At 40.2% G+C, this 24,672-nt stretch overlaps 4 protein-coding genes across 7 annotated transcripts in view; 2 read left to right on the forward strand and 2 right to left on the reverse strand.

Annotated features, from left to right (window-relative positions):
* LOC135249381 (zinc finger protein 345-like) overlaps positions 1-24,672 on the forward strand; it is a 151,842-nt gene that overhangs the window by 119,311 nt on the left and 7,859 nt on the right. Inside the window, exons 1-2 of one of the 3 annotated variants that reach the window (XM_064324966.1) lie at positions 12,334-13,256; positions 21,054-21,281. In XM_064324966.1, the coding sequence (XP_064181036.1) occupies positions 21,087-21,281 (195 nt within the window). In that variant the 5' untranslated portion in view covers positions 12,334-13,256; positions 21,054-21,086. Of the gene's footprint in view, positions 1-12,333; positions 13,257-21,053; positions 21,282-24,672 lie in introns of those variants that run through there. The other 2 variants (XM_064324967.1, XM_064324969.1) reach the window with 2 other exon arrangements.
* Positions 1-24,672, reverse strand: part of LOC135249413 (zinc finger protein ZFP2-like) — a 144,586-nt gene that overhangs the window by 63,640 nt on the left and 56,274 nt on the right. The window lies entirely within an intron of this gene.
* Positions 1-24,672, reverse strand: part of LOC135249365 (deleted in malignant brain tumors 1 protein-like) — a 197,638-nt gene that overhangs the window by 4,226 nt on the left and 168,740 nt on the right. Inside the window, exons 15-16 of the mRNA XM_064324917.1 lie at positions 1,505-1,657; positions 670-753 (exon numbers count right to left, since the gene is read on the reverse strand). Coding sequence (XP_064180987.1) covers positions 670-753; positions 1,505-1,657 — 237 coding nt within the window. The remainder of the gene's footprint in view (positions 1-669; positions 754-1,504; positions 1,658-24,672) is intronic.
* On the forward strand, positions 9,071-10,911 carry LOC135249551 (gastrula zinc finger protein XlCGF67.1-like). The gene is given in 4 exon segments (XM_064325160.1): positions 9,071-9,149; positions 9,747-9,930; positions 9,932-9,956; positions 9,958-10,911. Coding segments are annotated over 4 exon segments (723 nt in total). The 3' UTR covers positions 10,393-10,911.

Consider the following 24,672-nt stretch of genomic DNA (forward strand, 5'->3'; position numbering starts at 1 on the left):
GACAGAGAATCACAGAGTCAGAGTCTCCTCTGATGAATGAGAGGCATCAACTGTAAAGCGCTTTGGATAAAAGCGCTATATAAATGCAGTCCATTTACCAGTTTTCCACAGTGTGATTAAGACTTTGCTGTGCAGCACAAGGAGTACAAATCTGATTCACTCACCCCACCGGGGGGGCCTGTAGGTTCCCCCTCTAGCCAGTTTGTAGTCCATCTCCTCGTTGGCGTAGACGGCTCCGTGCAGAGGGGCTGTGTGAGCAGAGACAGAGAATCACAGAGTCAGAGTCTCCTCTCATAGAGCACATCTCTCTCTGCATGAGCAGCAGAGGTACAGCACACAGCTACTGTCATACACCAGCCACCTGTCAGAGACCAGGCCCCTGTAGGACTGCTGATCTGAGATCAGTCCAACCTTTTATCACATAAAAGGTTAAACTGTTAGGGGGCGACATAGCTCAGGAGGTAAGAGCGGTTGTCTGGCAATCGGAAGGTTTCCGGTTCGATCCCCACTCTGGGCGTGTCCAAGTGTCCCTGCTCTGGTGAATGAGAGGCATCAACTGTAAAGCGCTTTGGATAAAAGCGCTATATAAATGCTGTCCATTAACAGTTTTCCACAGTGTGTTTAAGACTTTGCTGTGCAGCACAAGGAGTACAAATCTGATTCACTCACCCCACCGGGGGGGCCTGTAGGTTCCCCCTCTAGCCAGTTTGTAGTCCATCTCCTCGTTGGCGTAGACGGCTCCGTGCAGAGGGGCTGTGTGAACACAGGCAGAGAATCACAGAGTCAGAGTCTCCTCTCAGAGAGCACAATTCTCTCTGCATGAGCAGCAGAGGTACAGCACACAGCCACTGTCATACACCAGCCACCTGTCAGAGACCAGGGCCCTGTAGGACTGCTGATCTGAGATCAGTCTAACCTTTTATCATATCACATAAATGTCGCCAGGGCGACATAGCTCAGGAGGTAAGACCGATTGTCTGGCAGTCGGAGGGTTGCTGGTTCAAACCCCGCCCTGGGCTGTTTCGAAGTGTCCTTGAGCAAGACACCTAACCCCTAACTGCTTTGGCGAATGAGAGGCATCAATTGTAAAGCGCTTTGGATAAAATGCAGTCTATATAAATGCAGTCCATTTACCATTTACCATTTACCATTTACCAGATAACTGATTCGGGCAGACTGCAGGAATGTGATCGACCACAGGGGGGCGCTGGTGCACAAAAAGACACGATCAGCATGCCAACCAAATCCCTCCCTCAACAACACTGCAGCCAATCACCCATCACCCGGCAGTCTCCTTGCTTTCAGGGCAGCTGGTGATGGAGGACTCGGCCCCACACTGCAGGGTCCACCGACACGCACTGGTGCAGGGTCTTAACTGGGCGAGCCTCCCATCAGCCCCCATTCAGAGCTGCGTGGTTAACCCACTGAGCTGATCACTGGAGAGGCTTCTTCAGTCACACTCGGCGTGTGATGGCGGTTCACCCAGCGGCCATCCTCTCCCTACCTCTCCTCAGTGTTCTGCTCCAGCACAGCAGAACACCCAGCGCTGCCAGCAGCAGGAACAACAGCACCCCCATCACCAGGATGGCCACTGTTAGGATAGACGGGCTGGGCGGAGCCTCCTGTAATCGGGTCACTGACTGATTGGACGCAACTGCTAAAAGAGGAAGGCAAGGGGTTGGGCATCAGCAGAGAACTTTCCAGCGAGGAAACTTCAGCTAAGCCTGTGCTATCTGTACTATAATGTGGATGTTCTCTCTGCTCTATTCAAGAACATTGGCTACTTAAATTTAGCAAACTGCTAGCTTGGTACCAGCATTCAGCAAGCTTAGAGAGCCACACCATGTTTAATGTTAGATAGAAACCTATAGGATTACATTCAGTCAGACCAATCGTGTGATGAGCCAATCACATGTAAACTTCTGCTACAGACTGAAACTTTAAAAGAAAAAAAATTCTGATAGCGTCAGAAAAAGAAAAATACATCAGAAACACAAAGATTCTGCTGTGACTGCGTAAGTGCTGAATTAGTTCAGTGAAAGGAGCAATACAGTAATTTACTTCATAACACCACATTTTAAAATGTAATCCTATGTTTTAGTTATGTAATAATATATGCATTTATGAAACTAATATATCTTCATTTAAATCCAAAGTCCTGTGTTGGTATAAGAACGTGTTTACATTAGTGACGGTGTTGTTATGCACTTATTGTACATTACTTTGAATAAAAGTGTCTTCCAATTAAATGTCATATAATGTAATGTTTTCAGTGAAATGGTATGTTTCCACAATGAGGATTAAACATGAATTTGAATTGTTAGCTTATATATACATTTTGTTATTTGACGTTAGTAGTTCAGCGCTACAAAATCCCGATTTAACAATCACTTTTATACTTTTAGCATTCATCCAATGGAGTATGTATATAAAAATTTAAAAATATGCATGTTTTTAAATGGATAGTAAAATATCGCATGAAAAATGCAACATATTCAAACTTATGTGAGTTTCAAATAATATTATATTTTCCATTTGCAGCCGTAAGCAGTGGTGGAGAATATTATCTGTTCAGAGTGTGTTATTTTAAAAGAATTACACAGGAAGTCTGACTCTGGATCAACGCTGCTTCAGTCCTGCTTTTGAAGTTGAGGTCAGCAGGTGTTAAGTTTTTTTTTTTCTTTTTTTTTTTAAGTTGCTGTAATAGGTTTCATGAGATGAGAGCCTTGTAATAAGTGCAATATACTATTAATGTGCTGCCATAAAGGCATCAAATGTATCACTGAGTACATCACATTTCCGTTCTGCCTTCCATTAAAACGCACTAAAGACGGAAGAGTTCTTATAAATATACATTAATAAAAAGCAACTTGCAACTACAACAAGTGAAAATATTAATTAGGCAAACTTATGATATAAATTTCACTCAAACATCAGTTATTTCTGGGAACACCAACTAATACCTGTACTGTTTCATGACTATCAAGTGCCAAATTACAGACACGGAAACGATAAAAACAATAATTGAAAAAGATCTTTATATTCACATATATTTATATTTACTAAAACACAAACATGATCAAACAAAAAACTTTATCTTGGTTGGATTATTCAAATATCATGTTTCATATACCATTGAATCAAACAAAGAAACATTTCCTAAATAATTAATAATAAAATTAGTTTCATGAAAGCTTCATGAATGATGCAGAGAAATATTACTACAGTAAACTCTGGTGTTTAGAGATGGCCTGGAGCCCTGCCCTGCCTGCAGAGCTGCCCCTCTGACCCCTTGGCCCTGACCCCTCTGAGCCCTGACTGGGTGTGGAGAAGCTGGAGAGGAGGATAAAGCTGGTACTCACTGACTGTGGAGAGCAGGAACAGGGAGGAGAGAGAGAGAAAGAACAGACATCTCTCCATCTTCAGCGCAAACAAACCAAGCCTTCCTCAGAGCAGAGTGGATGCTCACACCTTCACCTCTGAGCTCTCAGAGAGACTGAGCCCTGTGCACACACATGACCCCCCTCTGAGAGAGCACACTCTTTCCCTCCCACCAATCACACTCACTGCTGCCTTATAAGAGCACTGTAGGAACACTTCAAACAGCCACAATGACAAATCGGCGCACGCCATTTACATTTTCTCCATATATTTCAACTCTGCATCACTGCAGGCTGTCAGGACCCCGCCCCTGTGACACACTGCGCTGACAGACACAGAAGAAAGCAGCTTGTTTCTAAAAAGGATGGAGTTTTCAGTGCAGTGTTTGGCTGTGCAGTCTGAAACCCAGTGCAGTCTTGGGCCTTTAGGAAAAACAAAAACCTGGCGAGAGAGAAATGGGGGGTGGACCATTGGAAAGAACTGATCATTTAGTCCACCCCCCAGAGAGACACCCATCCGTCACACATCCACCACATACAGTTGAAACAGCAAAGATTTAGATTTTCATTTGGACTTTTGCAAATTGATCATAACTGTTATTGTGTTGGCTTATTTTCAGATTTTAATGTTTTTGTATGAGGCCTGTTCAGGTGATGATCTTTTAATGTGTAAGAATATCTTTAAAAAAAGAAAAAGACAAAGTGCAGTCTGAAACCCTATGCAGCATAGCCCTGATGCATTTAGTTTAAAAATGATAATATTCCTGATACATTTTCAGTGTAAATGCAAATGCATAAAGCAAATAAAAGACATGAAAATAGAATGCAATAACACAGTGAAAGATTGAATTGTAGTGAAAATATGCATTTATATTAAAGGTTTAAAAATAATAATTATGACAATGGTCAAACGAAAAAGTAACAAGGTGGGCAACCCAGCAGACTGACCAACCTCTTGTTACGTCCCCTGCCTCTGCTGGTCTGGGTAGTGCAGGTGGAGGTAATTACCTAACTGCTTAATTGCCTCCACCTGTCTGTGGCCCAATATAAGCCCAGTAGTACGAGGCAGGGGACATTTTATTTTGGGGCTTTTTGGTTTGTGGTTTGGGTAGAGAGTCTTTCTTTGAGATCTTTTGTGTTTCTTTTGTGTGTGGTTTGTTTTGTGGTTTTGGGTTTGTAGTTTTTGTGAAGATTGCTTTGTTTCAACTTTGTGGGTTTTCCTTTGTTTAGTTTGTGATTAGTTTGTTATTTATTCTAATAAATGTCTGGGTTTGTGTTTTTAAATCAGTTTTTTGATTGTGTTTTTGGGTAACTGGACTTGTTACGACTTTGAGCCAGGCATTTTTAACAAGAAAAAATAGGATTTTAGTTTTTCTTTCCATGGAGAAATGTAGGTTCAACAACAAGACATTTGTTAATAGTGCAATATTTAACAAAACATAAGACTTCTATGGATTCATAGTGAAACATAAAAGCCAGTGCTGTGTGTTAACAGTGAAATCTTACCAGAGGGTCTGTCCCAGGTGGAGCAGCAGTGGCAGACTGGGAAGGAGTGCTCTGTTTGGTGGGGTAATCGGTGACAGGCCTCAGGGCTGCAGGGTGGGTGGGTAATTTACCCAATGGTGCTGCAGGATGATGGGCTGTTGGGTCCTTCTGGTCCTCCACATCTTCAAATCCTTCATCCTCCACGTGCAGCTCGTCCTCCTGAGGAGTCCAAGCTGGTCCCGCAGCACTCAGACTGAGTGGCCACTCCCCGTTCAGCTCCCCTGCAGCGCACTGACGCACAGCACGCGCATTATTCCGCTCGCCGCACTGTTCATCATACCGCTGCATCTTTGCAATGAGTAACATAAGCATCGTACCAATGGACCTTACCAATTCAGCTGATTTAATCAATTAATCAGCTTTTAATGTACGCTATTCTCTATTACTCACTCAGAGGAGGTCTCAGATACTTGGCAGATAACAATCTGTGTGCTTTGTCACAATGCTTAATGAATGAGCTACAATAGCTTTTGTATTTACACCCAAAAATCCAACGTATGGAAAAGTAAATATTTATAGCCACTTAGCAGACATTCTAAATACATCACATTGCTTCACATCATTTTGCTTTAAAATAAAATAAAGGTGGCTAACATTTCAACTAATAACCGTTCCAGCTGAGTTATTGTCAACGACAACTTAACTTCAACAAGCTAACTTAAGCAGAGGGCATTTTATCCTCATTATCCTTCTTCACCACGACGGGAAACGTGAACTTTCACCACAAAGAAATATTTGCTGAAATACTTACGGATCAGTGGACATCGATTGCCTGTATCGTCGCAAAATACATAATGAAAAAATTCAAAAAATTTTGACACTAGCTTCAGGGAGCTGTAACTAACAGCATTCCCATAATGATGCTGAAGCCACACTATACGCGGCGACTGCCGCCTGTCGCCGCGCCGCGTCCCCAAAATCGGCTGTTTGTGGGCGTGTCACCTATATTTGACAGACAGTTGTGTTCGTTAAATGTTGACCGGGTTTAATATCGTGTTTCATATTCATTGTCATGTCTGAATAAAAATAATTTTTGCAGTAACCTAGATCTGAAAGATGTTAGTCGGCTGCTTAGCTAGGCTGTTTAATGTCTACAACCAACAACAAAAACATTGTCTGACGAATTAGCCAGATAATTCCTTCAAAGTTGTATCTGATTAGCTAGCTAGGTGGCTGGTAGAAACGAACAACTAGCAACTAATACATTAGGAAGATTCTTTTTGTTTGTTATTGTTTGTTGTTCCTCACTATAGCTACACATTAGTTAGCCTAGCTAGGCAGCTTATTAACATTTTCAGAGCTAGATTACTGCAAAAATGATTTTTATTCAGACTGGACAGTGATAGTAGCTAACGGCAATAACTACATTGCAGAGCCACCGACAATTTCAGAGACGTTTCTCCACGCTATTTCCTCTTATCAGTGTCTCTGTAGGAGATTTTATTAAGTCGGGAAACCCGATGCGGAAATTACGAGTTAGGTCCTCCATTGTGGAACGATAGAATGTGGAACTAAAATTAGAAAAAAATAGGGACAATTTACTTGACGGATCATTATATCAAATCAGATTGGTTACCGTGACGCGGCGAGGGGGTCAAAGTTGAATTTTTGCCATCTCCACTCAGAGACTGTAAAAAGAGGCTGAAGCCACACTATACGCGGCCTCGCCGCTCCCGCCGCGCCGCCGGCAATCCCAAAATGCCTTGCGGGGGCTGGCAGCCACCCCTCATTCAAAATGAATGGAGGCGGCTCCGCCGCGCGGCGGGGCCGCGTATAGTGTGGCTTCAGCCAAGTTTCGTTCAACTTTACCGCCGGTAATGACAGTAATGACGTCATTGGGTAAAGAAAAGCTGAGCACCGATTGGCCAGGCCAGTGAAAGGAAAATGAAGAAAAGGCTGCTGACTAGACGTTTCCGCAGAAGTTCAGCGCAGTTATTTGACATGAAGCACTAACTGTTTAATACTTCATCACAACTACATTCTACTGTGGACCTGGTCACTCTCCGGAGGAGGACACAAAACCTCCTCCAGGACGGCGTTCTGGTGGATTTTCGAAAGAACAAAGACCTGGCGAGAGAGAAATGGGGGTGGACCACTGGAAAGAACTCATCATATACTATTATAGTCCACCCCCCTAGGAGGGCCACCCGCTCTTCACCCCATTCCCGAGCAGACGTATTGTTGTTTTATTATTCTTCAAATATATATTTTATGTAAGTTATGTCTTAAAATAATTATTATCCTGTGATTATTAGTTGAACATATGTATGGTTGTTTGTATTAGGTTTCTCTTTTCTGAATGTTTCTTATTTTTTTGAAATCTAGTAAATATCTAATGTATTTTCTGTTCCTTTTGACCTTTTTAAAGGAAATATGTTTTAAAAATGTAAAAACAAAATAAACATACATTCCTTTCTAAAACGATAGTGCTTTTAAGAAAATAGGCTCTACGCAAATATTGACGATATAGTTCAAAACAACGGGGAGGATCTGTTGAGCTCGTGCTGAGAGCCTCCACAAGTCTGTCAAAGAATATGTCCAAGGTTTTCGGCCTTGGCGTTTGGATCGTACGTCAACGTCGCCGCCATATTGATCCAGGCAAGATAGCCTCTAAAACACAAGTAAACGGGGAGCTGCTGTTTTTGTGCACTATAACGTTTGCATTTCTCAAACGATTTCAGTGGGTCGTTTTATATTCAAGGGTTTATGATCTATGTGGAGTACAAAAAAAGTTTTATCTCCAGTTACTTAGAATCGCGATAGTTAAGCTATAATAGCTGCTAGACGCTCATGAGAGGAGTGTGTATCAACGTTAGGTTTACATGAACTGAATTACTTACGTGGTGGAAAATAATTAATTATCATGAGGAATTGCCACAGTTCATTTAACCTGGCAAGCTTGCTAGAAAGTAATAAAGGCATTGCTAGTTAACTTGAGTAGGATTGTAAGCATCAAATAACCTTGATTGTAAGGCTAGCTTTGCTTGTCAGCTACCTAACAATGTTTTCTTGCAAGTCGTATTTTGATTTTGAACGAATTAAACTGAACATAACCACAATAATTTTAACCTGAAAAAACTGGCTAGAAGGTAATTCATATATTAATTTTAGCTGAAACGTTTTTCATTAGAACAAGCTTGATTTCTTGCTATTTGCTTGCTAGCTAACATGAGTAGGATTACAAGCATCATTTATCATTTATGAAGGCTAGCTTTGCTTCCCACGCGACCGCGTGATGAAAGCACAGAAACCACGCGAGCGTCTCTTACCCGCAGCTCCTGTGCAGAGGAGAGAGAAGCTTGTCACTCAAATGCAGATGAATGAGACGTACACGATAACCAGTACAACTTCCGGCAGCTGTGTTTACGTTCGTATACTCTGCGATACTGGAGGGGGTTGAAGTCCCTCTGCAAGCTCCTCGGTGACACAGTTAAATGTTTCACTTTGGCAGCTCTTCAGGTCAGGTTAGGTCCAAGCGGCCAAAACCAGACTTCGTTTTTGAAGCTCATTTCCTGGTGTTGTAGTTCCTAGTTGCTCACTAGCGCCACTACGGATGGCTCCAGTATAGGTGTTTTCATATTCGGTTTCCATGCACGTCTACGGTACAAATGCGATCAAAATACAAAGTCAAAAGATTTTTCTCACAAGAACAAATAGTCATATTAGGTGTATTTTATTCGTCTTATGACTGTCCATGGGTCGATCTCATGATTTATTGCGTCATTTGGGCACAGTGCCAATATTTGTTCTGGACCAATGAGGTACAGCTTGCGTCGCTTCCGGATTACTGCGGTGGACTGAGCTACACTATGGGTTACAATCTGTGGTCACTAGGGTGGGAGGTGGCGTTTCTTGGCCTTGACATTGCGGCTCCTCCTTTTAGAAAAGCCCTACAAATGTTCTCAGTGTGGGAAGTGCTTTAATTACACATCTGGTTTAAATAGACACCTGAGAATTCATACACACTGGAGCTAGAGTGTGTTACAGCACACAGCTGGGTCAGTGATGTAGTCCACACACACGCATCACTAATTAAAACAGAAACTGATCTGGGATCCATCCATACTGGGGATCTTATTAAGACAGAGAACCTCAACAGTACAGAGCTTGGATATATAACCCATCTGCCTCCTTACCAAATCAAAATGACTATTGATGATGGAGGATACGTTAAGGTTGAACACAACAGTGACTTGCAGGATATTAAGTATGAATCCAGTGAAGGTTTAGTGAGTGATCTCATGAATACTATGATGAATGGAGCTGGTGATGATCAAAAAGACCAGACTGAAACTTGGCAATGTGGTGGAGAGCAAAATCCAATCTCTAAAAAAGAGGAAATGTGTGATTTTCCAACCCAATGCAGGGACTTAAATCATCCTTCTAATATCAACATTGAGAATAATCAGATCAGAATTGTCCAGAAGAGTACAAACGGTAGCAACACACATACTAATTGTCATAGAATGAATGTGATTATTGAACCCCTGATTATTAATTCCAGTAAAGGACCAAACCTAATGAATTTCTTTCCAAACCAGACTGTTTGTAGAAACAAAGGGGGAACTAATACTGGTGAAAAGCCATACAAGTGTCCACAGTGTAGTAAGTGTTTTCATGCAAAATTTGACTTAAATAGACACCTCATAATTCATACATGTGAAAAACCATACAGGTGTATACACTGTGGTAAGCATTTTCATACTGATTTAAATACATACCTTGGAATTCATGCAGGTGAAAAGCCATACAAGTGTACACACTCCAAGAAAGATTTTTATACAAAATCCCAGTTGAATAGACACCTGGGATTTCGTACAGGTGAAAAGCCATACACGTGTACAGAGTGGAAAGCTTTTTGTACAAAATATGAGTTAAATACACACCTTATCATTCATACTGGTGAAAAGCCATTCAAGTGTACACACTGCGAAAAATATTTTTATTCAACATCTCAGTTGAATAGACACGTAAGAATTCATGCAGTTGAGAAGCCATACAAGTGTACAGTGTGGTAAGAATTTTTTTTACAAAATCTCATCTAAATAGACACCTGAAAATTCATACAGGTGAAAAGCCCTACAAATGTTGTCAGTGTGGGAAGTGCTTTTCCACAAAGTCTTATTTAAATAGCCACCAGAGAATTCATTCAGATGAAAAGCCCTGCAAATGTACTCAGTGTGAAAAATGTTTTTCCCAAAGAAAAGCATTAAATATCCACAAGATGATTTATACAGGTGAAAAGCCATCCAAATGTACACAGTATGGTAAGAGTTTTTATACAAAATCTCATCTAAATAGACACCTGAGAATTCATACAGATGAAAAGCCCTACGAATGTTGTCAGTGTGTGAAGTGCTTTTCCACAGTCTCTCATTTCAATATCCATCACAGAATCCATACAGGCGAAAAGCCCTATAAATGCATTCAGTGTGGCAAGTGTTTTTTCCTCAAACAAGTGCTTTAAATCCCCACAAGAGGATTCATACATGTGAAAAACTCTAGAAGCGTATTCATTGCGGGAAGTTCTTTTTGAGCACAAGTCATTTAAATCACCACCGCAGACTTCATATGGGTCTTTCTAAAGTGTTTCATTAAAAAAAAAAATTTTTTAATTCAGGTGAAGAGCCTCATTGTGTGAAGGGTTAGAATGAGAGCATCTTTTACATGATGTGCTTTGTATGGCAGGTGTTCCAGAGGTCCATTAAATGTCAGATGTAGCCTCATTTCTTTTGCATTTCAGGGTGATAATTTGTGATATTCATGCCATTGACACAAGAGTAATTTCTTTGAAAGAATCTAAGTTAAAACTGTTTTACTGTAGAAAGAAACATAATATGTATTGCTGGTGTAGAGGCTGTAATGTATATGTCAACTAAAGCTGATCATTAAACTTCAGACAGTATGTTTCATCTGAAACATCACTGGAGGATCATTGTTTCACACTTTTTTATACATTGTACATGAATTGCACTGTAGATTTGGCCTCTACGACTGTATTTATGAAGATTTAAAAATGGTCTTTCTTCAAAAAGTAGTTTTAATACCCTTTTAGCAGTTAGCAGTGTTAATATTTTTAAGAAGCAATACTCTATAGCTTTACAAACACAGTTTGTACATAGTATTCAGGTTTAATTATATTTTATAATTAGCCATTTGCAAATAATTCTTCTAAATTCTTTACAAATTCTTTCAAGTGCAGGAGCAAATACACAGATGCCATGGTGGTCATTCTTACTACAAATATGCAAATGTTTTCAGGAGCTACCATTAGAATAAAGCAGGATCAGTAAATTATTAAGTGATGTACTTTGAACATACATTGCTAGACGAAGTAAAGAAACAAAATTCCCATAGGAGCTTATGGACTGCGAAGCATTCAAAATCAATGTTGTGTGGAAATTGAGGTGTGGACACCAAGTAGAGAGACAAAAACACAGGGACCAGAATAAATTGAGAAGCAGTGATTTATAATTGTAATAAACAAAAACAAGCATGGATACTAAAACACAGGGGCAAACATTTGCATAGGTACAATCTAAATTACAAAAGGAATGGAACTCTGAGAACATATACTCCCATGTCACTCCTCTGCTGCAATCACTGCATTGGCTACCAGGCACTGCCAGGATCCGGTTCAAAGCCCTGATCCTCTCCTACACTGCAGTCAACAGGGCAGCCCCTATCTACTTGCAGGACATGATTCGATCCTATCTGCCTGCTCGACCATTCCGCTCTGCAGCAGCAGGGCGCCTTGTACCCCCTCCCACCCGAGTAAAGGAATCACAGAGCTTCTCCACCCTAGCTCCCCAGTGGTGGAACAAACTCCCTGTCCCTCTTCAAACCTCTCCCTCACTACCCATTTTCTGCCGTGGACTGAAGACTCATCTCTTCAGACTACACCTGGGCTAACTACCACCATTCTGTATATTTCATTCTAAATCCACACCCCCCCCTCATGACACTTGTTACATGTTCCCCCATCACAGCCCTTTTTGTAATTTGTATTTGTCCTAATACTGAAGCTTGTTCTTCTGCCTAGTTGGCTTTGCAGAGGTTAGGTCAGAATAACTAAACTGTGTTCTTGGCTAGAAATAGCTGTACAAAATAAGTATTGTATCTTATTGAACCTGTGTTTTGTAGTTGTCCATGACCATGAAATGCACTTTTTGTACGTCGCTTTGGATAAAAACATCTGCCAAATAAATGTAATGTAATGTAATATACGCCAAAATAAAACTGGAGACCATGGCACTCAAACACTAAGCAAGAGACTCCAGCACTGAGCAACTACAGAGAAAACAGAGGCATACCTTTTTCTCCTACGAAAGCAAAGAATGCTAATTTGGCAAACATGGTGTGGAATTGATTCCCCAGAATGTCGACAGTATAAAGAAGACAAGTTTCAGATCATGCATTCAACCTTGGAACTGTTAGTAGGGGGCTAAACCCTGGTCACAGTTCCAAGGTTAAATGCATGATCTGAAACTTGTCTTCTTTATACTGTCGACATTCTGGGGAATCAATTCCACACCATGTTTGCCAAATTAGAATTCTTTGCTTTTCAGTTGTAAAGGGTAAAGTCAGCATCAAAGTAGATGTGTTCCTCAGTATGCCTACCATTTGAGCAAGATTTCTGATCTCTAATATGCAATTTAGGATGGACATGCAGGGATTTAATCCCAGCCACAGTTTATGGCATCAGGGAGTTGCCTGAAACTCATCTGATTCTTATAGTAGACGTTCTGGAGAAGCAAATTCATCCTATTTTAACAAGTTATAATCCTTCGTTTTGTAGGACAGCAAGATATTTTCAGACTCACACACTTTAGTAAAATATGGCAGTTAGAAATTTGCTTGGCCAAGTCATTAAATTTATTCATTAAGACTTGCAAATATCTTAAATAACCAAATCATGGTATAATCATGCAATACAGTACATTACATTACATTTATTTAGCAGAAACTCTTATCCAAAGCAACATACAAAAGTGCATATTGTTGTCATTGGAACAAAGATTATTATGTTTTTATATGTGCAATATTATGTGTGCTGATGGCATTATTTACTTTCAGTAGCTACTGCAACCAATTATGAGATAATGTCAATTCAAACTTCTATTGTGAAATTTCCCACTCTCGTGCTCACAGGAAGTCGATTTATTTTTGTAGCTTATTCTGGCCATTTTGACTGATAGTCCTCCATGGATTCACACTGCTCAACTGAACTATCGTCCACCTTGTGGTTCATACAGCTTTAACACAGAATTGCATATCAAGTTAAGCAAATAATTGACTGTCTTGAAAAAACTGAGTTATCACCGAATAGGGGTAAGTTTTACAAAATAATCTTGACGCTTTGACAGTTCTGTTAGTTGTGTTTTGAAGTAAGGTTAAAATTGGGTTTCCTTTCACCAATATTATTAACACAAGAAATATGTTTATGTGGCAGTAGCTGCAAAACCGCATCGTTTAATTAATTTTAGAATTTGAAAACGCTGGACTGGTCCCACGTTGCTTCTGTGTGAGATGGTCAATAAAATTAGGCTTACGTGTGAGTTAAAGGTGTCGCTGATGTTTTAACTACAGTTAGCACACGTTCGTCGCCGCCACGTCTGAATGATTAAATCTAATTCATCGGTAAAATGAATTATTTATATGGCGGGTGAAAACTGAAAAGTTCCAGGTATTCCCTTCTGAAGCGTAGGCCTACTGTCCTGTCACTTTTACATGTGAGAAGGAGGTCCGTTTGCTAAGTACGTCGCCTATCATGAATGCCTTTTAATCACTTTTTCTCGCTCGCTCGCTCGCGTCGCTTTATGTCAGGAACGGGTGTGATACGTCGCCAATAAGTTATTCTGTCTCAAGATCTTTTGGAAGGAGTCAACTGGAAATACAGACGATTTACTGTCTCCAGTAAGGCAACTTGTTTTGTCTCTTCGCTTCGTGGCATTTTACGGTTTTTTCGAGAACAACCACCTCCGTTGTTTCAAACTAAAAGTGATCACACCTATAGCAAGCCGTTTAAACATTTAATAGCTAGGCTGGATACTGTGGACTTCTGTATAGTATAAATATTGTGGATATCCATAATTGTAATTCTTCCTATCCAGAATGCAGTTTTAGACATCTGAAATTGTAATTCTGAATATCCAAAAAGATAATAATAAATGCCAAAATGGCTCACTTCAGTTATGACTAGTAAGACTTGGATTGTAGATATCTGAAATGGGAGTTGTTCCTGTTAAGAATTCTATGGATATCAAAAATGACGTTGTGGATATCTGAAATTGAAAGCCCAATACACATGAATGGCAAAAGTGACGTAATTTGTCCTTGGAAGAATGACGTTGTGGATATCTGAAACGACAATTGTGGATAGGAAGAATACCATTGTGGATATCTGAAATGCTCATTTTGACTAGGAAGAATTGAATTACGGATATCTGCAATACATATCCAGTCTAGTTATTATGTTAAAACGGCCACTTGCACTTTTTAAGGATTTAAAGATATCTTAAATTGAATTTTGACTAGGAGAAATACAGTTTTAGATATCGTGAAATGCAATTTCTACTAGTAAGAATGTCATTGCAGACATCTCTAATTACCATTCATGACTAGTGAGAATACAATTTTAACTAGGAGAAATGCTATTATGGATATCTAAAATGTAATTACAGATAGGAGTGTGGTTCAATTAAATGTTAAAACGGCTTTCCATATCACACCAAACAGAACTAGGCTACAGTTATCTCCAGGTTTGTGTGACAAGTGAAATGATTATATCTGTGACATCAGTAGGTCTCTTAAAAGGTAGGCTATTTTGACTAGTAAAAATATATTTGCGGTTATCTTGAATTATCATTCTTACTAGTCAGATTATAACTGCAGATATGCATTTGTAGATATCTAAAAGTGTAAAGCATTTTATGCAAGCCAAACAACCGGCACGCCGTTAGAAAGGTATGTTCATTATCTGAAGTGCTTCTCTCTAGTCACTATAACAGCTTGCCACTGGCTGAAATTGTGTACTGTCCATGTTGAAGCGACGGGACCCATTTGTAATAGTGAAGGACTACTTAAGCAGTAGCCTACGGGTCAGAGAAGGATATATATTATTTTGTACACAATATTTTCGACGTGTATGCAAACGGCTAAAGGGACAACAACGATAATTGTTTTTGGGACAAAAAATGACAATTAATTTTGTTAGCTGGATTCTTGCCGTGACGAGCATACTGACTTTATCGTGATGTGTATCGTCAGCGATACACATCACGTGAGCGTGAGGACCCCCCCCCCTCCCCCCCCCAGCTTGTTTTGTCGCTAAAACAGAGGCATCGTAAAATAGATTATAGCTATAGAACCATGAGCTTTAACACTTTCAAACGGTGTATTGTGTGACCCGATTGATATTTTGTGTGACCAGATGAAAATTGCACTGTAAAAAAACAAACAAATAAAAAAAAAAGAAAACCAGAATGAATGCAAAAATCCCACTCCATCCAACTTAAGGGGTTACATGCCATTTACTTGATATGAATTTTCACTCCCAAACAAAGCATTTGAAATGTAATTATAAAAGACAGTACTACGCTGTAGAAGTGGCAGAATTCAAATGGTTATCAAAATGTAAAACGGGAAACAGCATCTCCATCTTTGCCATGTGTGGAATTTTTAAGAGTTCGATTTGTTCCGCCGTACTTTTGTAAGTAGAAAAATAAATGCAGGCACGTCTTCGTTTCAAAATAGGTTGTTTAATGTAGCAAAGGAACTAGTGGGTCTGTTACCCAAGTACAGATAAACACAGAACCCCCAAATGACGGAGACAGTGAATACTTATACCCTGTTCCTTCAAGGAAACAAAGGGCCAAATGGTTATCTTTAAACACATCATGGGGAAGGGGGGGGCGAGGTAATCAGACATTGGGGGGGGAAGAAACAAGGTGTGGGGAAGTTGGACAGAAGTAGGGGGTAGAGGATACTGCATACCAAAGGGAGAGGATGTAGCACAAAGGGTGTGAATGGGGAAGGGGGGGCGAGGTAATCAGACATTGGGGGGGGAAGAGACAAGGTGTGGGAAGTTGGACTGAAGTAGGGGGTAGAGGATACTGCATACCAAAGGGAGAGGATGTAGCACAAAGGGTGTGATAAAAGGTCAATTTAAATGAGTGTGGTGGTAAACAATCAATCCTATCTGCAGCTGTCCCACTACAATGTGAGACACCTCAGAAGGGTAGAACTGTGGCTCCCATGTTTTCCAACATTCCCTACTTTTTTATTTTTATAAGAAAGTCTTCTATAATCGAAGGTATATGTATAGAAAAGAATATGAAGCAAAAATAAAACATAAAAATTAAAACAAAAGCACACAAATTATTCAGGGGTTATTTCTGAGCCATCCCACAGTTTCATTTCTATCAATGACTTTCTCCAACTGTTTTTTTTTCTGTTTGCGCCAGCAATAACACTGTGTTTGACCATTGAGGATACAAATTACTATTAGACCTACAATAGCCAGGAATATCCGGTTCCAAAAATGTGTTCTCATCAGAGCATCCTTGTCGCTTCAGGACTGTGGCCTCTGCCTGGGCCAAGCTCACCTCCATTTTTGTTCTGAGTAGTGTTGAATCACTCTCCATTAGAGCTTTCTTCACCTGAGCATGAATACCTGCAAACACATTTGACTAAGGAACCAGGTAGGCATCATCCCACGTGGCCAAGCTGTTGGACTCACTGGCATCAGTAGTAGGTAAACGAATGTTCCCCATCTGAACAGTGTATGCTGGTGTAAACCAGAAACCAGGGGGGTGATTAACACCTTATATTACCATATGGAAGTCCTGTGGGGTGACTCAGAATACACCAGTGACACTGGTCCACCACCCCCTCCACTTCCTCTAAAGGGTGCACATTCCTCTCTGGGGACAGTTCATTAGAGTTAATAGATACAATTTATTGCATGACTTTCATGCACAACATGTATGAATGTAGTAATCTGTAAGAATGTTTGATTCAGCCATTCCCTTACCAGTTCAAACCTTAAACAATACTGATCAAACATGACAATGATGTTAGCTCAATCATAAACAGCATGCATGAATACCGTATTTACATCATATTATAAAACCCTTTTTTTTTCTTTTCTTCTGGTCCAAGAATGATGCCTTCTCTAGGAATAGGGTGCAGTGGAGGACATTTGCTTCAGTCCAACTGCTTGAGTCTTCCCATTCCTTTAGAGGTTGGCATTGTCTATCCTCAACATATATGTATTATTATTATTATTATTTATTTTATTTATTTATTTTTAACCGTATAAATTTAGATGCATCATTGTTAGACCAGGGTAATATGTACATTCATGCTCCACGGCCCATCTCCCCAGGTCATCCTGTCCCTCATCGCAACTAGTTATTCCGTTAATAATGTGTCCAATTACGTGTTTTTACTGTCACAATGAATTCTTATATTCTTGGAAGCTGTCTTCCACCCTCAATCATGTGTTCTAAATGAAGATTCACTTGATACTTTCCATGTGTCTTCTGTTGTGAACGCTTCACCATCTTTCCACCTGTCTGATGTCCATTAGGTGAATCCAACGTCAACTGCGTGTATTGTCCCTGACACATTGGGTGTTGTTTATGAATATGACCGGAATGTCCCACTTAGTGCTGACCTCCAACCTGTTCCTGAATACCAGGAGCCTCGTCCTGATCTCGATTAATTCTGTAGGGGAGAGAAAGACCAAGTGTGAGTGTATATTCTTATGCAGTTTTAATCATTTGAACATTGACATTGGTATCAAGTTCAGCTTTGTTATATAATTTGCATTGGTCCCAATGATATCGGAAATAGTGTATTGCCCTACCCCGCTTTTGCATCACCAATTTCAAATTTGTTTCACCAAGTTTGTTCATAACTTCTTATGAACCTTCTCAGTTTGCTTCCTAGCCTCCCCCTTTTAAATTTTTATTTATTTATTTATTTTTTTAAGCATCCCCGATTTGGAAAGTCACTCTGTATGTGGGGTTGGACTGTGAAAGGGATTCTCAGAGCCTTTCTGGCTGCTCTGCTCAGCATGTGCCTTAATCATAGACAATAGGTCTGTGTATGTAAGAGTGCCTTCAATCTGGGGCTGTTCTGTCTGAGGCTGCCGTGCACGCAGCTGTTTTGGCCCTTTTCCTTCCATCCCTCCTCCTTTTGACCAGCAGTGTCGCTTGGAATGGCCAACACGCTTGCAATTGGCACACACACGGGGGCTTCTACACTCATTCTGAATGTGACCTGGCTTCCCACAGTTAAAACAATGAAATTTGGCCTGGCCCTTATTAGATGCTAGCACAGCAACCCTTTTTCTAGAGCTCTGTTTAGGGCTCAGTGAACTGAGTTGCGACTCATTCCACACAGTTAAACAGTCTTGGATATCCCTGCCTATGTGCTGTCTGACTGGCTGTGCACCCAGTTCTCTATTCAACTGTAACAATAAATGTTGGCAAGTAGGCGAGACGAGATCTTTATATTTATTGATTACCAAACTCCAAAACATTGGATCGTCACCTGTTAGTAGTGCTCTGTTCCCTCCACCTATGTTTCGATTGTACACAATCACAAATGTTCTCAGAAAATCAGTGGGATGCTGCCCTTTCTTAGGTTCAAACTCAAGGATTTTATTCATGTCAGCTATAACGCGATGTCCCACAGTCTCGCTCATTATCCTTAACCTCGCGTCATGACTGGGGAAAACAACAGGGTTTCCCTGACCCTGTATGAATTCTAACGGAATAGTAACCGATGTAGGGAGCACAGATTGCAATAATTTACAACAGTCCTTGTCAGTTAGCGAGTGTATTCGCTGCAGCGTTTGCACCTTTTCAACAACTGCGGTCGGGTCACTAACTCCGTCCCACGTGGGGAGTTGTTGTTGCAGTGTAATCAACTCTGAAAGTGTAAGATTGCGATCCACCTGTTGATCTGCATATTCATATGTGATAGCCCCATTGACAGGATTTTGTGTTGCGCTTGTACGAACTCTGCGTGTTATTATTGGTGCGATTTTTGCTTTTTGTGATGTAGAACTAGAAACCAACCTTCGGCAATTGGAAATAAGTGAATTGGTAATAGATGCATTACATTCTGTCCCCCCAGTAGGCCTATGAAACCCCGGCTCCTCATCTAAAATTTCATTATCACTTCTTTCATCATCCACATCTAACAAAGGAGCTGTTTGGCAGTTTGTCTGTCTGACTTCCCATTCGTCATCATCAGAACTGTATACTGACTCACTCTGCTCCTCTAATGTCCTTAAAATCACTGCCACTCGCCGTTTCATTATGGTATTTGCAAGTTTTTGCTTTGCCATTTTTTCTTTCAGCAACCTGAACTTTTGTACTATTGCCATATCCTTGTTTTCTCCAGACACTTTAGATACGTCTTTAAATGCTATCTGCATGTCCCGTAGCGGTTCCTGCGTTTTAGCCAATGCTGCCGCAGTAGTAGTCCTACTCAGTATCTCCCTTGTCTGACAAATTTCCTTACTAAATTCTAAGTGTGCTGTGGCCTGTGCCATGCGTTCTGCAACAGATTCCTCCAACGCCCTTGCATTTATTTCTAGTTTGTTCTTCAAACTTTCAATTTCACATCGCAATTTAGGAATCTGTGCAACTTTATCTTTCAGTGACTTAATTGTTTGGACCATAGCCATCACGCAGTTAGCCTGTCTCCTTTTCTTATTTTTCTCATTTTCATTGCGCTCTTCACAAGCAGTCTGAAGATATTCAACAACATCCACTTCCTGTGGTACGTTATAAGAATCCTCCTTACAATGTTTGGCCAACCACCTAGCGGCCCACGATTTCCAACCATTCACTGCCATTCCTAAACTCCTGTACAATGGACAAACAAACTTTTGGTACTTGAAATTGTCCAAGGTCTGTGTAACTTTATACAAGCCCCTGTCTAGAACACTGTACACATGTACAATCAATTCTGACCACTTGTATTTTAAAACATTACACAATTTCCGTAACTATTCCTCTACAATATTACATACATAAATATTTCATACTCACAAATGTACGTGGTCCGTTCCGTGCCTTCAAGTCCGTTTTTCCTTCAGCGTTGGCAAATGGCTTCCAAAACGGTCCTCCTCTTGCTGTAATCCTTTCTTGAATTCGGCGTCAACGTAAAAAAGAAAGTCTCTTCTGTAGGCCAGTGTCACACGCGAATGTCAGCCTCCCCAGTTTTTTTTTTTTTTGAAAAACGCAACAAGAACGACGGATTTGGGCTGGCTCGCCAATAATGTGGAATTTTTAAGAGTTCGATTTGTTCCGCCGTACTTTTGTAAGTAGAAAAATAAATGCAGGCACGTCTTCGTTTCAAAATAGGTTGTTTAATGTAGCAAAGGAACTAGTGGGTCTGTTACCCAAGTACAGATAAACACAGAACCCCCAAATGACGGAGACAGTGAATACTTATACCCTGTTCCTTCAAGGAAACAAAGGGCCAAATGGTTATCTTTAAACACATCATGGGGAAGGGGGGGGGCGAGGTAATCAGACATTGGGGGGGGGAAGAAACAAGGTGTGGGGAAGTTGGACAGAAGTAGGGGGTAGAGGATACTGCATACCAAAGGGAGAGGATGTAGCACAAAGGGTGTGAATGGGGAAGGGGGGGGCGAGGTAATCAGACATTGGGGGGGGGAAGAGACAAGGTGTGGGGAAGTTGGACTGAAGTAGGGGGTAGAGGATACTGCATACCAAATGGAGAGGATGTAGCACAAAGGGTGTGATAAAAGGTCAATTTAAATGAGTGTGGTGGTAAACAATCAATCCTATCTGCAGCTGTCCCACTACAATGTGAGACACCTCAGAAGGGTAGAACTGTGGCTCCCATGTTTTCCAACACCATGAAATATATTCACTACTGTGTTAAAAAAGGTGGTAAAATGGCATTGCATTCCCAGGTGATTGCAGGAACATTTTCACAGGTTTCCACATGTCAGCCATCCCATCAAAGTGGGTCTTCCTTTGTGCCTTTGGAAGTAACTCCTGCCCTTGTGTACCAAATTAAGAGCTGCAGTAGGGCCTGTTTGATTTAGGATAAATCCCTTCCCCTGTTTCTCTTCAGGAGCTGCACTTCTGCACACCTTTGAGCAGCAGTATGATGCAGGCAGGAGTCTGTCTGAGACAGGACACTGAGACAACACTACCAGAGCTCACTGAGGAGCACAGGGTCAGACCGAAAGAAGAGGAACTCAGTGGACTGGAGCCTGTCCACATGGCAGAGTCAGAGACAGAGTGTGCTGCACCAGGACTCAACACACTGGAGCCAGTGTGTGTTACACCACACTGTGCGGTCAGTGATATAAACTACTCACACACATCAATGATTAAAACAGAAACTGATCTGCACTCCCACCACACTGGAGATCTTATTAAGACAGAGAGCCTTGACAGTACAGAGCTGGGATATGTAACCCATCTGCATCCTGACCAAATCAAAACCGAGACTGATGATGGAGGATACCTTACGGCCGAACACATCAGTGACTTGCAGGATATTAAATGTGTTCATATTGAATCTGATGAAATGAAGTGTGAATCCAGTGAAAGTTTAGTCGGCGATCCAATGAACACTGTGATGAATGGCCTTTGTGTTGATCACAAAGACCAGAGTAAACTGTGGCAGTGTGCAGGAGAGACAAACCCAAACTGTAAAACAGAAGAAGCTGATGATGTGCCAACCCAGTGGGTGGAATTAAATCACCACTGTGACAGAACCAAAGAAAGTAATCAGACCAGAATTGTTCAGAAAAGTACAAACAGTCAAAAAGAACATTTTCATTGTGAGACAATGAATGTGATGAGTGAACCCAAGATAGTTAATTCAAGTAAAAACCCAAGCCTTTTGAATTTCAGTCAAAACAAGACAATTTGTGAAAGTAAAGGTGAAATTAATCTAGGTGAAAAGCCACACAAATGTATACAGTGTGAAAAATGTTTTCGTAAAAAAACTGATTTAAATACACATCTGAGAATTCATACGGGTGAAAAGCCATACAAGTGTATGCAGTGTGAAAAGTGTTTTTGTAGAAAATCTGATTTAAATACGCATCAGAGAATTCATACAGGTGAAAAGCCCTACAAATGTACTCAGTGTGGGAAGCATTTTTCGCATGGAAGTGGTTTAAAATGCCACAAAATGGTTCATACAGGGGAAAAGCCCTACAAATGTCCTCAGTGTGGGAAGTGCTTTTCCAAAATATCTCATTTAAATATCCACCAGAGAATTCATACTGGTGAAAAGCCTTACAGATGTACTCAATGTGGAAAGTGTTTTTCTCATAAAAGTGGTTTCAATTGCCACAAGATGATACATACAGGAGATAAGCCCTACAAATGTCCTCAGTGTGGGAAGTGCTTTTCCACAATATCTCATTTAAATATCCATCATAGAATTCATACAGGTGAAAAGCCCTATGAATGCAGTCAGTGTGGAAAGTGTTTTTCCCAAACAAGTGCTTTAAATCGGCACAAGATGATTCATACACTCGGGCTTCCAAACCCTGTTCTTGGAGATCTACCATCCTGTACATTTTCATTTCAACCCTAATTTGGCACACCTTATTTTCTTGATTAGCAGCTCAATGAGGTCTCTAGCTGTTGAATGAGGTGTGCTTTATTAGTGTTGGAGTGAAAACCTATAAGACTGTACATCTTCAGGAGCAGGGTTCTCCACTCTGCTTTACATGATGTGTTTTGAGTGGCAGGTGTTGCAGAGGTCCATCAGCTGGAAGATGTAATTCCTTGTAGATTGAAGGGTGATGTTTTGTATTGTTGATGTCATTGACACAATGTATTTTGAAAGAAAAAATATGTAAACAGTTTGGAGGTTTTGTAGAAAGAAACATTGTAATGTCAAACCAAGATTCTGAAAATGAACTTGACAATACTGGCCTTTTCATTTGTTTTACTACCTGTGTAATGGCTACAATGTGTATGTGATCATTAGACTTCCGACAGTGTGTTGTATCTGAGGTATCAGTAGATAATCTTTGTTTCACTCTTCATTTTTTTTTTGTTGTACATGAATAAGCTTTTCACTGTATCTTGTACAACACATCAAATTTCTATCGTTGAACTTTGTTAGTAATTGTACACTGCCTCTGATAAACTGAATTAAGAAAATAAATAATTGCACTGTGTATTTTACCGTAACAAATATCCATGTACATTCCCTAATTAAGATGGCTCTGATCAACATATGTCCTTTGTCTAACAACACTTTCATTTTGAGTAACTTTTATGTCTCTCAGAGTTTAGATTTCCTTAGCACAGCTAAGGTCCAGTAATAGGATCATGGTATCCTTCTAGATTGGCTCAGGCAGAGGGTGGGTAAACTTGAACTGCCTGTGACTGGTTTTCCTCTTATCTAACAGAAAAGTCAGGTTCGCTGTTGGTGAGTTTGTTTCATCATGAGCTCTGTTGACATGCTGTGTGCCCCAGGGATCAATTCTTGGTCCCATTTTGTTCTCTTACATCTTACATATATTTCTCTTTGGCATTGCAGTTTCAGTAATATTTCCTGTCATTGCTATGAGAGCGACGTAAACCTCTTCCTGCATTTTAAGCCTAATGACTTGAGTTACCTGGCCATTTTATTTTATTTTTTCATTGTCATTTATGACTGTCATTTAGGAATGGCTGTCACAACTTATCGATGTGGAAAGTGTTTTTCTCAATGAAGTGAGTAGGTAAATCTTCACCAGAAAAGTCATACAGATGATAAGTTCAGCAAATGTTCTCAGTGAGAGTAGTGCTCTTCCAAAAAATATTTAAGTAATCACCAGAGAATTCATACAGGTGGAAAGCCCTACAAACGTATTTAGTGTGGAAATTGTTTTTCCACAAACATGCTGTAAATTGCCACAAAATGATTCACGCAGGTGAAGAACCCTAGAAGTATAGTCAGTTCAGGAAAGGTGGTTTGTAGTAAAATCTAATTTAAATATCCAGCAACATGTTCAAAAGAATGAATAGCCCTACCTTTGTATTCCAGTGGGAAGTGTTTTAATACAAAATGCACTTTAGATGCACCTGAGAATTAATCCAGATAAACTGCTGTACAAATGTCCTCAGTGTGAGAAGAGCTTTTCAATGATTTCAGTGTGTTAATAAATAATTTCCAACATTTGCAAGTTCTAATCATGCAGTAAAAATTTTAATTCCTTGTAGATTTAAGGGTCATGTATTTTGCGATGAAGAAATTGACACAAGTGTAATTTTTAAAAATTAAAGAAACATTGTGAAAACTGTACTGTAGGAAGATACATGATAATGTGTATTGGAAATTTGTATTTTGAAAATATAATTTGGCTATACTGATCTTTTCAGTTGTTTTATTGCAATTGTAGAGGCTGTAATATGCATGTCTGTTCCAGCTGATCGATAGCTTTTTGGTTTACCTGACAGTATGGTTTACAGTTGAGGCCAAAACATACACCTAGGCATATATCATCAACTTAATTTTCCCACATTGCCACACATTTCATGTTACCATACATTTCCTGTGTTAAATCAATTAGGGTATCTACTTTATTTTATTTTTTTACATAAGAGCTTATTTCAAAATAATAGCTAAGAGGCAGATTTATTTCAGCTTTTACTTTTACCTTTTGCCAGCTTTTACCAGTTCCTTTGTTGTTGTCTTGGGGTTCAGTTAAACCTTTTGGATCAAACTTCGTTCA

This window comes from Anguilla rostrata, chromosome 2 (genome assembly GCF_018555375.3).
Source record: "Anguilla rostrata isolate EN2019 chromosome 2, ASM1855537v3, whole genome shotgun sequence".
Lineage (NCBI taxonomy): Eukaryota > Metazoa > Chordata > Actinopteri > Anguilliformes > Anguillidae > Anguilla > Anguilla rostrata.